Below are 16115 nucleotides of genomic sequence, written 5' to 3'. Positions count from 1 at the left end.
GCTTCACAAGTAGGACGAAGACGTTTTGATGATTTTCAGAGGGTAATAGGGAGCGATTGAAGGCTTTTCAGCAGGAGAACAACAGAATAGGGAGCTCAGTCCACCTGGGATACGGAAGTTGGACTTAAGAGTTGAGTGGGAGGGTGAGGAGCAAGATCAGAGGCACGAAGGCCAGTGGGGAGCCCATTTCACTAATGGGGGAGGTAATGGTAGCTTAAACTAGGGGAGTGGCCGCCGAGTTAGGAGAGACATATTCAAGAGGCAATTTTCATAGTTAGCGGTTGATCGCACGTGAAGAATGCCAAGTGAAAAGGAGTGCAGCCTGAAAGAGGGCCACTCCCTGAGTTGGGGACCATGTGGGCAAGAGCAAGTTTGGGATGGGGGGAGATGATTACATCCCCGAGGAGGAATCCAGTTGGATTCCTTCCAGAGCAACCCATGTTAGTCATTCCATGGTTGTAAGACAAGAGGTAAAGGTATTAGCCATTTGGATATCTGAAGGACTTGTTTTCTAGGAAGAGGAAAGCAAGGAAAGGCCGGGGGTGGGGTGCACCCTGGTATGCCCCAGGAGCATCAAGGAAGCTGTGGCAGGAGCAGAGTGGAAGAGTAAGTGGGAGAGGGGAAAGAGGTGATGTGTGAGGGGTAGAGGAGAGAGGTGGTAAACAGACCCTGTAGGGACGTTTGGCCCCCTGAGGGTGCTGGGAGCCATTGGAGGGCTCCAAGCAAAAGAGGGACTTGATTAACATGGGATTTTAGGGGTCATTCTAGCTGCTAGTGGAGAAAAGGGTACAGGAGGGAAGAATAGAACCAGGAGGACCAGTCAGGAGATGGCTGCAAATCTGAACTTAACACGTCTGCCTCTCTGTTAGTCACATTTCCCTTCTAGCCAAACAAAGACCTTAGAATCTCAGTGTCTCACAAAAACAAATATTTCTTTTTCTTGCTTACAGATGATGGGCCAGCTGGGTTTGGCTGATGTCAGCTGATCTCAGCTAGACTCAGCTGGGCTTGGATCAGTCTGTAGATTGGTTCCGCCCTTACATGTGACTTCTCTTTCTCCTTGGGCTGGTGGCTCTCCGAGGCATATTTTTCTCACGGCACATGGAGGAAGAGACGAGATCAAGGCAAGTCACAGAAGCACATTTAAAGCCTCTGCTCACATCCCCCCCCCCCCCCCCGCTACTTTCTATTGACCAAATCAAAGTATATGGCCAAGCCCAACACCGGCGGGTCAGGGAGATATACGTGTCCCACTTTAATGGGCAATGCTGTGAGGACACACTGGCCAGAGTGTTGGGTATATGATTGTACAGCAGAGGAGAAGGGAAATTAAACAATCTGTTGTGTTCTCTTTCTATTACAATAGACCTCATCCAATGTCATCAAGTTTGACCTTGTCATCTTCCTGTTTCTTTGCCCATTCCTACCTCTGCTCCCCTTCAACTCACATACTGCCTCACTGAATGGTCTCCTTCATGTTCTCCCACCATTCACTGTTGTTCTTCCCCAACAAGTCATCCTGCACCCCCCTGCCTGTGGTGCTTCCTTCCTACCGTGGTCCTTTCTTCATGCCAGTCCTGCTTGCGAAACATCAGTGACCAGCCATTAGCAATACAGGGTTCCCCAAATGCCAGTAATTTCTGTACCCTCATCATGGTTTGGTCAATCTGTGTTACTCCTGTGCCATTGTTGTTTAATATTTTCTTTCATTTGACTTTATGCCAACTAACTTTATTTTCTTAGCCTCATCTTAAGTCGTAATGACCATGACAGTTACACATCTTTCTGAAAACAAAAACTATGCCAATTGAAATAAACATGCTTGTGCATTTACTCTCTGAAGTCCCAAGAAGTTTAATTGCATTTGAGGACACACTGGCCTCCCACAAGCCCCTGCAGCTTAACCACCTGACTAGTCTTTATTCTTATCTCTACGTTTTTCCAACACTAGGGTCATAATGGTCCCCTTGCTATATATGTGCCTGTCATGGAAAAGCATTGGCCCATAGATTTGCACATACTGCCTCTGAGTCTGGAAGACCCTACCCACTTCTCTCTACCCGTCCTTCAAGACGTGCCCCCTCAGCCCAGCCCCGCCCCTCGTCCGCTGTCCCTTCCTGCTTCACTTACAATCTGAGCCCAGTGTTCCAGGTCACGCTTCTCGCATCCTTTTGTGGGAGCTGATCTCACCAGCTCGGTTCACAAGTGCCTCAGGCCCGACATGGCCCGAGCCCACTGATCCTCTCCATCCACTGGACAGACGTTCTTCATCCTTCCCTCTGCGTATCAAACCGGGGCTGTTTCTGAGGCGTCCCGTTCCAGGGCCTCTCACCATGTATTATCCTCTCTGTTCTTTCTCTGTTTTCCATCCCCTGGCTCATTCCTCCTTTTCTTTAAAGATGGTAGGCAAATATTGCCTCCTTCACGAAGCCATGAAGACTCCTCCACTCCTTCTTTCTAAGCACACATCACATGCACCTGTGGTCATCGATGTACTTACTTACCTTTCTCTCCCACTGCACTGGCTGTAAGCTCCTTAAGGAGAGGGTCTTTCTGGGCTGCATGTCCCAGGGCATGACGTAGAATAGGCATTTAGTAAACACTGGATTTTTTAATCAATTTACGAATTAAGTAATTTGAACTTTGCTGTTCCAACAGAACTAAGTGTTCTTTGGGATCAGAGACCTTGCCTTCTCTTTTTTTCCTCCCAACGTTGTTTGCCCCAGGTACGCAACAGGGGGGTGCTTGTTAAGTTTGCAGTAAGATGAGTTGCACAGGAAATGCAGGAGGTGGCTAAGGTTGACAACGAAAATTGGCGCCAGTTAAGATAGTTTTGCAGTTCTGAGCTCTGTTAGGCCTAAGCCGATTTTGAGCACCAAACGTGTCATGATTTTGATTATCAAAGGCAAAGGTGGGGGGGGAATGTTTGGAGCCCTTTGCCTTTGTCCATGATTGAAAAGATGTAATTCATGTTAGGTAACTAGTCCTGGCCACTCTACATCAGCTTTGCATCTGGAGATGGTGTCAAATTCTTTTCAGGATAGAACTGGTATCGTGTGTGTGTGTGTGCATGCACATGCATGTAAAACAGAGAAAAAGAGAGATAGCAGTCCAGATGCCAACACACCTGGAATCTATTTGTGAGGATCACTGGTTCAGTCCACAGCTTGGGCCATTCATTTATTTCTCGCAAAGTGAACATCTGGGGTTCAGTTTGAGATGCCAACAAGTTTGGACGGGATCTCAAAGCTGTGGTTGGGATGGGGGTCTGCTCTCCCGAAGTGGGAGTGAGAGAGGTAAGCAGAGGCTCTTAAACTGTTCTGCAGACTTCAGTTCAAATGTAACAGCCAGAGGGTTGAGAAACTCTTCCCATGCTGGAAAAGCATTCAAAAACAGGAATTAACCAAAAGAGAGATCCAATCAGATCAAAGCAATAATGCAATCTGAACAATGCTCCTTTGCTCTTTCACTGTGTTCCCTTTCCACCCTCCATTCTAAGTATCTCCAGGTTATCTTCCTTCTCTGCGGGGGAAAAAAAAAAAAGGAAAGGAAAAAAAAATTGAACCTGAACCAGAAGGGAAATGCTATGAGAAAGTAAAATTCTAATTAGTTATAGGTTAGAATTGGTCACATTCCTTGGTTCATGCCAAGAAGGCTTAAACGGTCCTTTCTGTTGCTAGGTTTGCAGACATATAGCTAGATACCTAGATAAACACCCAGAGAAGCCGGCCATCATTAACAGCGCTTGCCGAGTGCGAGTGTTTAGAACAGAAATGAAAGGGAAATTTGTCATTCACGGCCTGGGAATGTTTGAATCTTTTGCTATAAGGCCTTTTTCTTTCTTTCTTTCTTCCTTCCTTCCTTCCTTCCTTCCTTTCTTTCTTCCTTCCTTCCTTTCTTTCTTTCTTTCTTTCTTTCTTTCTTCTTTCTTTCTTTCTTTCTTTCTTTTCTGTTTTTTTCTTCTTCTTCTTCTTCTTTGAGCTTTCTTAAAACAAAAGGAAAGGCCAACGGGTTCAAACAGGATCATTTTAAACAGCCCACTCCCAGAAACTCTGTGCTGAGTCGCACCTGCCCTCATGACATCTACCAGCTAGAGTATTTCTCCTTCAATTTGCATCTGTCATTTTCCTACCTAGGGGTCAAAGGGGTTGCAGACCCAGATGAAGGGCCCGGAGAACATGGAAGGTCTCTGGTGGGCTGTGTGCATGCCTTCCAATTTAGAACCAGCCTCACCGTGTTTTGGGGGGACTGTAAGGGGGAAAACCCTCAGTTGCCTAAAGCATTTTTCACTGAATCCCTAGTAGAAATGACTGGACAGGAACCATAGGCTGCTCAAGGCATGCTTCGTGCCTTCATGGACTGCGTTTTGCAGAGCAAAAGTAACTTCTAAAGAATTCTCAATCCTCCTGCCCTTCCGCGCGCATAGCTCTCCGGTGTTAATTCCCAGGAAGCGCGGACAAGAATTCGCCTTGGGGGGCCTTCTGCCTTTTCCTTTTATCACGCTTCGTCTTGCTGATATAGAACCCTCCCTCTAATGCCCGATGCGGTAGAGAGCCCCTTGCCCTGACTCTGGCTCCATTCACCTCAGAAGCCGTCCCTGTTTCTCCTCACCCCCCATACAGATCCGCAGGCGTGGGCCCCAGCGCCATAGTCGCAGGGCCCTGCTCAGACACTACGACGAAAAGAAGAGTTTAACCCTCACTGCTGTGATTGTAGCGCTCCAGTAACCTGATGGCCTTACTCTGGAAGGTTCCTTACAAGCTACCGGGGCTTTAATGGCCAGCCCACGGGGGCCTGGAAGCATTGAGTAGCGCCTTACACAGCGCTCTTCAGTTTTCAGAGTTTACCGTTTTCATCTCATTCATTCATTCAACCGACCGACCGGCAAATATTTACTCAGCACCTTCTAGTTGCCAGGAGCTGTTCTAAGCTCTGAGTCGCCTTGAACAAAGCAGACAGCAGTCCCTCCTCTCACACACTTCACGTTGGAATGGATATTCTAGTAGGTGTCGTTTTTCCCATTTTTCCAATGAGGAAACCAAAACACAGAAAAGTTACACGCAGCTCATTTACAGCTGGATTTAGAATCCACGTAGCCATCCCACTCTCAGAAGAAGGACAATAGAATAGGCGTCTTGGGGATCATGTCATCCAGCCCGCCTGGTTCTTTGTGACTCCCATAGAAAGCAAGGGCTCAGAGGGGTGCTGTGGGCCTCCCCGAGTCCCAGTCCCACGTCCTCCTCCTCACCTCTGTCTTGGTCCATTCAGGCTTCTCTAACAGAACAGCACAGAGTCGGTTGCTTCTAAACAACAGAAAGTTATTTCTCACAGCTCTGGAGGTGGGGAAGTCCAAGATCAGGGTGCCAGGAGACGCCTCGTCTTTGAGACCCGGCCTCCTGGTCTGTAGATTGACGTCTCGCTGTGCCCACACCTGGGGGAAGGGGCAAAGGAGCTGCGGGGGCCTCTCTTATAAAGGCCCTAATCCCATTCATGAGGGTTTTCCTCTCAGGTCCTGACCAGCTCCCCACGGCCCCGCCTCTTACTGCCATCACCTGGGGGGGGGGGCATTTCTGCATTAGAATTTGGGGGGACACAGACATTCAGACCATAGCGACCTCCCTCACTTTCTTGGGCGACAGACTTCGCAGCCCCTTCTCACTCTCACTGTAAGCACATTCCCTCGGCTCTCCGGCCCCCGTCTCGCGCCATCATAGTTACCTGGATAGACCCTAACTCAGGCTGCGTTCAGTCCTGGCTTGCTTGCGCCTGTTGCCCAGGCAACTTTGATGTGGCTGGAAAATAAACACATGCCTATGCGGACAGGACGCATCTCACAGCTCACGGCCACTACCCCCAAGTGTGACCGGCTGCCGCCCGCCCAGCCCTGCAGCCCTTCCCAGTCAGCTCGCCCTCCTGCTCCTTCCTAGACAACTATTTCTCACTTTCTCTCCTCCGTCGTCGTCAGGCACCTCATTCATCCTCCGCAGTCCCTCCTGAGGATCCCGCCCGCTCTCTCACTGAGGCAAGACTCCCACAGCCACGTCTGCCGGGCACTGTCCCCAGGCTTCTGCCTCCCCCACTGTTGCCCCCGAGGACCTGTCTGTGGCCTTGTCAGAGGCCACGGCCATCCCCTGTGCACTGGAATTTCCCATCCCCTATTCATGAGCCTCACTCTAAAAATTCTCCTGTTTTCCAGGTCCCTCTCAACAGCATATTAACATGGGGTAATTTTGTTCATGTTAAAAAATAACAGCTACATGACCTTTCTCGACCCTGCATCCTCTGCTGGCTGTCAACAAAACCCCACAAATTATTATTTTCCCCTGAATTTCTCCCCCTCTCTTTTTAAACCACTCCAGTTAATAGTTCAGGCCCACCTGTGCACCAAGCTACTCTTCCAGGGTCACCGACGAACCCCATGTTGCTAGATCCACATATAGGTTCATGGCTTTAAATACCTTCTGCATCTCTATCTTAGTCTTAACTCGGAAGCCCAGATTAGCATATCCAGTAGTCTATGAGGTGTCTACGCTTGGGTGTTTATAGGCGTATCCAATGTAACATGTCCAAATCTGGTCCCCACAAACCTGCTTTTCCCACAGTCCTCCCCCATCTCTGGTGACAACAGGTCCAAAGTTTCAGATGCAGAACCCTAGCATCACCCTTAATACCCCTCCCTCTCAAATCTTACTTTTAGTCCATCAGATCCTGTCTGCTCTGCCTTCAAAATATTTTCGTCTCACCCTGGATGGCACGGTTCGGTTGGTTGGAGCATCATCCCAGAACCGAAAGGTTGCAGGTTCAATGGCCAATCAGGGCACATGCCTAGGTCGCAGGTTCAATTCCCGAGTCTTGGCGCTTCCGATCCCCATTTTGGGCATGTATGGGAGGCAACCAATTGATGCTTCTCTCTTCCATTGATGTTTCTCTCTCTCCCTTCCTCTTTCTCTAAAAGCAATGAAAAAATGTCCTCAGGTCAGGATAAAAAAAAAAAAAAAAAAAAACACCTTTCATCTTAACACCTCTGCAGCTGCCACCCGGGAGCAGGATAAAGAGAATTCCCAGAGAAGGGAGGAGTATGTACAAAACCCTGCGGCAGAGGGGGCTGCGAGACTGGGATATCTCAGAAAAGGTCCAGGAAAGATAGTGGCCTGACTCTTGAGTCTGGGCATCTACCTGCCCTGGTGGCCCCATCGTGAAATGTGGGTGAAGAGATCACTATGGAGACCTGAGCTTTGGCCACTACCACAAGGTCTGATGTCTGGAAGGGTCTGGCCAGCTCTGAAGGATATACCTGACTCTGTTAAGTTTGCACGTGCATTATGTTTGTAGCGTGTGTTGCATGTGTGTGCCCATACATGTGCATTCGTGTGCATATATAAATATGTGTTTTTCCCCACCCCAGACATGTTTTCCTGGAGTTTGAACCCTTGGCGTACTAACGTAGTTCCATGCACAGTCCAATGGGGGATTGATCCCCAGAGACCCCTGCTCATGACTTTAGTCCTGGTTAAAGCAGCCTGTGGGTCACAGCCCCTGGGATTCCCTGCATTGTTTTAGAGGAAAAAATGACTTAGCCCTTGTGTCCTGGGACCAGAGGATGCTCAGGGCCCTTGGCTCGTTCCCTGCAGAGCCAGTAGTGGCCCGCTGCAGCCGCTTAGACAGGACTCCCGCCCCTTGTCCCCCGCCCCCTTCTCTCCTGGAAATCAAGATCTTCTGGATCTCATTTGGCATATGGCAGCAGCTGGGACAGGGGTCAGAGGCTAGGCAGGCCTGGGCCAGTGCGTGCTCTGCTTTCTCCCTAACAACCATGTAATTGGAGGAAAATTGGTCCAGTGTGAGGTGCGGGAAAGTTCAAAAGGGATTATTTAGAGGCCCGTGTGCTTGTTTTCTTTTCATGCTGGATCCTGAGTTGGATCCCAGTAAGGTGAGGTCTGAGCAAGCCCCAGAGCTCTCTTAGAACTGTATGTATATCTTGGAACAAAGTCACCTGCGTGGGCAGGCTGGGACCGAGACCACCCTTGGAGAAGTTTGGCGTGGACAGACCCTTTAGGTTTGAGAGGGAAAAAGATAAATGCTCTTAAGAGGTGGCTCGGGACTCTTCCTCCTGTCCTGGGGGCAGTGATTGCCAGGAGCCTTCAGAGCCACCTTCTGAAACCAGCAGAGTGAGAACATTAAATGGGCTTTGAACAGTAAGGACGAGGAAGCACAAGGCCAGTGTTCTAGTCTGCTTTGACTCAGTTTCTTCTATAAAACGGGCAAGTACTAGTTGTTACTGGCCTCTCTCCCAGGATTGCTGTGAGGCCTCCTGGTCAGCCCAGCACCAAAAGGTTCGGGAAGCAGAGTGATGAAGGTGCTAAAGCCCAGATTTTGGTGTCAGAGAGAACTCAGCACAAACCTTATCTGTCAGCTGTGTGACTTCGGACAAGTTTCATAACTTCTCTGTGCCCATGTAAATAATACAGAATAATGGCAACAGCAACGTTTACTTCAAGAGGCGCTTTAGGGTAAAATGAGATCCTGTGCAGAAAACATCTCACGTAGCACTTAGCATACCATACGTACTCGACGTTGACAGAAAAAAAAGGAAGAAAGGAAGAAACAACAAGAACAAAGGGATCATTATTATTGCTTTGGTGTTAAGGCAAGTTGGTTATTGCGATCATTCACACCAAATATCCAAGTATCCCTGTAGATTTCCCAGCCTCCTTTGCAGTGAGGTTTGGCCGTGTGACTAGTCCTAGAAAGCAGACAGAGAGCAGAAGTAACATGCGTCTCTAATAGGCCAAGGAAGGTAGCTGGTGTGGTCCCTTCCTCCCTTCCCTCCCCAGGCACTGCAGCCTTGTAGGCCCTAAGTTCTCCATGGCATCTTGGGAGATGGAGCCACGTGTTTCCTGCAAGTGTGGAATCTCTGTCTGCTGTGTTAACCCATTGAGATTTTGGAGTTCATTTGTTACTGCCAATAGCCTTGCTGACCAGTACAGTCATCTATAAGCAAGAAATAAATCTTCAGTATTTCTGACCTCCAGGGGCAGCTAGGGATGATGATATGATAATAATGGTAGCTGCCATGGCTAGCATTTATCGAGTCTTTGAGAAACACTGCCAAGTTCATGGCAGAGGTTAAACCATTTAGCCCTCTCAGGTTTCGCATGAGGTATCTGTTTTGCTATTACATCATAATTGTGTTTCTAAAATAAATTTTAAGCTGTTTTTTAAAGTCATTCTCTTAAATGATTTCAATGAGGAAAAAACTGCTTAGGGGCAAGAGTTTTAGACTATGACAGCGAAGTTATTTCTCCTACAGAAATGTCAAAAATAAAGGTTTTCTTCATTGCTACGAGGACATTTTGAAGCTGCAAATTAAAAATAACAGATTTTCAGCATTGGCATAAGCCAACCGAAATGTCATTGAGCAAATGCTGAATTCCACGAAAGGCAAGACTCAGGTCAACTTGCTTCCGAACCATCAAAACAAATTGTGGCTTGGTCCAGAAGTGCTATTAAAAAGAAACCTGGCCTGGCTGCTGTGGCTCAGTGGATTGAGCGTCGGCCTGCGAGCCAAGTGTTGCTGGTTCGATTCCCAGTCAGGGCACATGACTCGGTTGCACGTCAGGTCCCCAGTTGGGGGTGTAAGTGAGAGGCAACCACACAGTGATGTTTCTCTCCCTTTCCTTCTCCTTTCCCCTCTCTCTAAAAGTAAATAAACAAACAAATTTTTTTTTTTTAAAAAAAGAGAGACCCTATTGGATCTCAACAAAACCATTATCGAAAAACAAAATTTAAAAACAGAAGTGCCAGTGGCAAGGAAGAGCCAGTCACCCAACAAAGGTGGCCATGGGTGAGGAGTCAAATAGGTTTCCTTCCCACGCATGTGGGGACTGTTTCTGAGGAAGACGATGGTATAAAGCAACAACCATCACACATCAGGTTTCTTACTGAACTGGTCAGGTTACATTATGAAAATGTGGGGCTAGCAGTGGCTATGACAAGCAGCTCTGGTAATAGTGGCAAATCAAGGTTCTCTGCTCTCTTGACTCTGCTCACAGAGATCCTTCAATGCAACATCTGTTCATCCTGGTGCATGATGGTGCCTCCTCTGAGCAGGGACCCCTGCAGTTTGGTTCTGCCCTTGGCGTGGAGCCTGCCATCAACTCTGGGGCTTCCAGCCTGACGTCCCAGCTCACAGGAAGCCCTGGGCCTCTCCATTCCTCCATGGGGCGGGGCAGCCCTAGAGCTTCTGCTCTGAATAACAAAGTCGATTTGGCTCTTGTTGCTTCAATGGATTGGAGCTTCTGAAAGTTCCAGTAGACAGGCAATCGTCTAGGCTGCCTAGGAAAGCGCCCGGAGGAGACCCAATGATTTCATTACTAAAGCAAACAGTTCTGATGACTTTGGTGAGTCTGCACACTTTGACTTCCTCCCTACCTCAGGCCCCGGAGAAAAGGGAGGGACTCGCTGCGCTGTGGTGCTGGGGCCTGCTGCAGACAAACCATGCTTCTTTCTGCCCCGGAAGCCTCCCATCCACCCCTGACCTAGTGAGGGGAAAGCCCTGAGCCCCATACCTTTCATGGCTGGCCTGTCAATAAGGCCGGTGAGTCTGGAAGCCAAGTCTTCAAGAAGATTCTGGACGATGCAGATAGACTCAAGCAAGTGGGCCCTCTGGGAGTCCTGTTCACCTCCCAATAGGATGGCTCCCCTCACCTAGCCCGGGAAAGCTATTGATTCTTCAGGTTCTCTGCATTGGCCATTCCTACTTTATAATTTATTCATGAAATTCAACAGGTCCTTACTGAAGGCCCTTTTGTGTGCCTGGAGCAGTAGAAGGATTTCTCGCTGACAAGGACCTTATGAATGTAATGGAAAGACCCACACATTAGTTCATATATCGAGACCATCTATAGGGCTAACCTAAAGATCACTTTCCATAGTACTTAACAGCGCAGGTTTAGTATCAGGTGTCTGCGTTCAAATTCCATCACCATCATTTTGGTCAAGCTTGACTTTGGGCAAGTGCCTTGACCTTCTTAGGCCTCTGTTTCCTTCTCACAGGGTGACTAGGAGAACTAGCTCCAAGTGTCCCTGTGGGGGATTGAATAAGATGACAAAGTGATTAACGCGTGTTATTACCAGCAACTGCTATTGTTTGTCAGAACATGTCTGAAAGGCTCCAGCGATATAAAACCCTGAATCTTCTGCATGCTGGGCCTTCCTTCTCTGTTCCTTTCAGCGGCGATTGGTCATTTCAGCTGGTCCGTTACCCAGGCGGTAGTCCTGGGGGTCACCTTCAGCACCTGCAATTCCATAGCTCCCTCGACCTCAGGTGCATTCAGTCACAAAGCCCTGCAGGCTGCGTATCACAGGTATCGCCTGCACTGCAACACCTCTCTCATGCTAACTGGGGCCTCGTGCCACCACACTGATGACTCAGGAGCTCTTTTAACTGGTCTCCTGGCTTCCGGTGTCGTCCTCTTTCAAAACAGGTTCACTGCTACTCAAGAGGAGTTTCTGAAATTTGAACCAGATTGTCATTCTTTCGCTCACACCCTTTCTGGGGCTGCCCATGGCTCTCAGTCAGTAGCCGAGCCCCAGTCCGTTCCCATGACCCGCCAGTGCCCTCGTGACAGAACTGCTGCCTAGCTCTGCAGCGGCACCCCTTGTGCCTCTCAAGCTGCCTGGTACGCCGGTGGTGCTCCCCGGTCTCCCAGCCCTCCACAGCCACGCACCGACCGCCCTTGAACTCTAGACCCCCTGTCCTTTCCTCCTGAAGAGTTGCAGTGATGCTTCAAAGGTAAACTCGAAACCACCATCTTTGGGAAGCCTTCCTTCGCCCCGTCTGGGTTAGCTGCCCCTTCTCTGTGCTCCCACAGTAACTTTCCTTACGGGCCCGTGGTGTGGCTTTTTGTTTCCTGTCTGTCTCCTCCACTGGCGTCTGATGTTCTGTTTCATCTGCATTTTATTCATGAAGATGCAAAGAGGGGCTAAACCTTATCCATCTTTGTACATTTATATTGGAAAATGACTGCAGAGATGGATGCGTGCGTGCATGGATGGATGCATGGATGTCAGATGAATAGATGAATAGTTGGATAGGTTGGGGGGTGGGTATGTGGAGGGACGGATGAATGGACAGACAGATAGTGGTTGGATGCATGGATAAGTTAATGGATGGTTGAATGGATATATAAATGAAATAATTCGACAGACAGTATGGCATGAACCTCTAATTAGATCTTACACCCAGGCACCTCCAGGAAGATCAGCAGCAGCGCTACAAACACAAGGCTCTGTCTCCTGAAGCTTCACAGTTCTGGCTGAAAAGCAATGAGCAGCCAGGGGGGTTTTGGCACTGATGCTCCCCATTATTCTAGCAGGAAGGCTGAGAAAAAGCGTTGACCTTGGAGTCAGGACACCCAGATGGGCTTTCTCCCAGCACCAACCTGGCCTGTGGCCTGTTTCTTGACCTCCTCAAATCTGTCCTCATATGGGTCCCTTTCAGTTCTTCTCTCCACCCAGGCCTCCTGGGTTTCTTTCCAGCTTGGACGACAGGAGGAGAATCCCACGTCTGGGCCCAGGGTGACAGGGCAGTCGATGATGCCCCTCTCGGGAGAATCCATACGGCGTTCTAGTTCCCTGTTCAGGAGCCACTTTCGTAGCAGCCACATGAGAAGTACCCCTTGGAACCTACATCAGCTCTTCCAGAAAGACCCTTCAGGTTGCCCTGGTTCACTGAGTAAACATGGCCTAATTATAGAATGAACTGGAAATGAAACGCAGCGTGCAGCTCCTTGTGATGCGGAGGACTTGCGCATGGCCCGCCCAAGCCAAAGCGGAAAGACCCCGAGGCTTCGGGGAGGAGAGCCCAGCCCGGTGTTAACCACCCTGGAACCCTCGTCCAGGGTTTACAGAACAGCAGGCAGAGCCCAAATGGCTAAGTTTGGTGGTGTTTTTATTTTTGTCCAGCCACAAATACCGGCAAAGAACTGAAAACGATCCCTTCCCTTCCTAGAGCCAAGCTGGCTTTATTTTTAGCTTCAGCTTTGGTTTGGGGCTTTTAGCACGCAGGCAAGCAGTCAGCCAGATTTTAGGATTTTTGCCTAGATTGGAGTGCTGGTCGCCTGAGTGTAACTGTCACCAGGCTTTGTGCAGCTGTGACAATAGAGGGTGGTCCCAGACAGACTCACACGGAGACTCAGTTCTGGCCTTGGGGACCTCCAAGAGAGTCCTTTTCAGGGAGGGAAATGCACTCAGGGAGGATGGATGTCTGGGCTGGCATGGAAGGGGAAAAGGGAAGGGAGCTGTGTTTACTGAGAGGCTTCGAGTAACCCAGTGGTTCAGAACCGGGGTTCTGGCGTTAGTCCCCCCGGTCCAAACCCTGTCCGTACCACTTCCTAGCGCTGCGGCCTGTGGAACATGCTCAGCTTCTCTAGGCCGTGGTTTTGTCTATAAGATGTGGGTAAGAGGGACTTTCACCTCTGAGCTCCACTGCCCAAAACCCTGCCCATCCAGCATGTACCACAGCATCTGACAGGCAGTTAGGACCCAACACGTGCCATGTTTATTATCACCATCATGCAGCTATCACGGGGCTAGACACTTCTGCATGCACTGCGTCATTAAGACTTACAGCGATCAGTGAGCAGCGTTATTTTGCAAATGGAAACCTGAGCCCAACAGGCGAGACAACCTTGCCCGAGTCCCACAGTGAGAACATGGCGTAGCCAGACCTGAGCTCTGCCCACGCCTGCCGCAGGACCCGTGCTCACCCGTGACTTAAAGGGACTTACCACGGACTGTCGGAGCTGCTCTAAGGAAGGAACTAGATTCCTCCTCATCCTCCTCTCCCCTGGGCTCCCCTTTTCTTTACACTTTAGTGACAGGAACCCACCAAGCAGATCCCGGGAGTGATCAGAGAGCGCTGGTCAAAGTCACAGCACAGAAGGTGGAACGGGGGCTGCCAGGCACTCGGACAGGGAGAACGGGGCCTTGTTTAATGGGGACTATGTCCCATCCTGCGCGACCTGACACTCGGGAGATCCGTTGCACGACTGTGCGTGTACTGAACACGGCTGAACTGTACGCAAGACATGGTGACGACTGTTAACTTTATGTCATGGAATTGTTTTTTCTACCACAACCTAAAAATTTTTTTGAAAGAGCACTGGGTGGTGCCAGGTGAGCCCTGGAAATATCTGGGGAGGGGGACACTTGGTAACGCCTATGTGTATCTAAACCCCGTGCTGTGCCCCTGCGCCTAATACAGAATAATACTGAACATACACTGCAAATGAAAAATACAATTTCGAGGTCCTAAAAAGAGAACCAGAGCAGAGGTGCAGGAGCCAGGCCGCCCCTGGGGGCCAGGAGTGTGTGCTCAGCCAGCCCTGCTCCAGGCAGGGGTCCCGGGGACAGGCTCGCTGCGCTGTCCTGCGTCAGAGGCCCTCTGCCGAGCGGTGCCCTTCTGACAGCAGCCTGTGCTTCGAGCTACTCAGTGTCCCTCTCTGAGAGGCTTTGCCTTCTGTCACCTTCTAGGCCCCTGTCCTTTGGAAGTTTCCAGCCATCCCCTGGGATAAAGGGGGAGGTAGCAAAACCCCGTGCAGGGAGTGACATCGGCGTGGGGGGGGGGGGGGGCGGGGAGCCAGAAGCTGAGAAGAAGCTCGCCTTTTCCTCCCCCATCAGTTTGCTTCGCCCTCAGACGGGCGGACACTACCGTCCTCCCACATAACCGGGTATACGCCTTCGTTCACGCTACGCCGAGAGCTTGAGCCAGGCTGTCAGCTGCTCTTTTCCTCCAGGAGAGTCTGGGCAGTGGCCTTCTGAGGGTTCTGGGGACGGAAGATTTGGAGACACTGGTTTAGGAAACGCGGATTAGGCCGCGTAGAGATGCCTGGGCAGGGAGGCGTGCCAGCGGGCTCGGAGCAGGGTCTCCTGCTTTGGCAGGAGATCAGCCCTCATGGGGGCCACGGTCACGGATCGCTGTCCCTCAGAAACTAGATGGCCTTCTTTTCTGTGGCGTCAGCATGGACCATTCCCAGGGGAGTCTACCTCTGCTGCCACCACCCAACATGGGGCATCCCGACGGGCGCCACACTGCGCGCCTAGGCCACGGTCCCTGACCCAGAGCGACTGCTTCATTGGGCATGGTGGGGACTGAGCCCAGAGCCAACAACACTTCCAGTGGCTCATGAACCTGTTTTCATTTCTTCTAAAATTAGAAGAAAAAAAATGACCTTTCAGGTCAAAGTGTATTTTATACACATAATATTAATAGATTTGCTTTTATATCAATACAGTAGTAAAATATAATATTTAATTTTTTTTAATGGAAGAAAGTGCCCACAAAGGCAAAAATACCAAGGGCCCATGAAGGTCATAGTGCAGGCTGCTCTGCTCTGGTCCCAAGAGCCGGGCTGGCAGGGATCCCCTTGGGCCCCCCAACCCATGGTGATCTTCCTCACCCTCTTCTCTGTTCCTATAGCAACTGCTGTCTGTCCCTCCCACCTCACCATGTAGGATCTAGAATATTTTCTCCGGTATTTTATTTCTTTTTAGGGACCCATTTCACATGCCAGTGCGGTCACTTGACTGTAGCTGTCTGGCACACATGGTGAGAAAAATCAAAAGGCTTGTCTGGGGTTCGTGGGAAAGAATGTTGTGATCGATTTGTGGTATCTCCCGTAGGCTCGTGATGGGGAGGGGCAGGACTATGCTATGTCCTTGCTTACCAGGGACCTTTGCCTTATATTCCCAACGTGATTGGCCACAAGTGCCACGAGATGGCATTTGCCTTGCACATGCTGAGCATCCCATGTTGGACGATCTTAATACCTGTTGATTGATTGATTGATGTCTGTGCACAATACACTTGATCCAATTTAATGTCCTCTTGACATCCTTTCTTTTCTTTTCTTTTTTTCCTCTCTTTAGGCGCCTGAACAAGAATAAGCTTCAAGTCCTTCCAGAACTGCTTTTCCAGAGCACGCCGAAGCTCACCAGACTGTGAGTAAAGCTGAATTGTGTTCTGTACCAAGTGTCTTGCCTTGCTGTGCGAACCCGGAGAACGGGGCTGCCTTCATGCCGGGAGCCCCGGGCTGTGTGGTACGTGGCAGTTAGGC

General features: G+C 49.9%; 1 protein-coding gene across 1 annotated transcript in view; it reads left to right on the top strand.

Moving 5' to 3' along the window:
- The window catches only part of SLIT3 (slit guidance ligand 3), a 519220-nt gene that overhangs the window by 79440 nt on the left and 423665 nt on the right, over positions 1-16115 (top strand). Inside the window, exon 4 of the mRNA XM_090288559.1 lies at positions 15928-15999. Coding sequence (XP_090144685.1) covers positions 15928-15999 — 72 coding nt within the window. The remainder of the gene's footprint in view (positions 1-15927; positions 16000-16115) is intronic.

Source organism: Furipterus horrens, unplaced genomic scaffold, assembly GCF_987537825.1.
Source record: "Furipterus horrens unplaced genomic scaffold, mFurHor1.1.pri manual_scaffold_10, whole genome shotgun sequence".
Classification (NCBI taxonomy): Eukaryota; Metazoa; Chordata; class Mammalia; order Chiroptera; family Furipteridae; genus Furipterus; species Furipterus horrens.
Note: the sequence above shows the minus strand (reverse complement) of the source record. Positions and strands in the feature narration are given on the sequence as shown.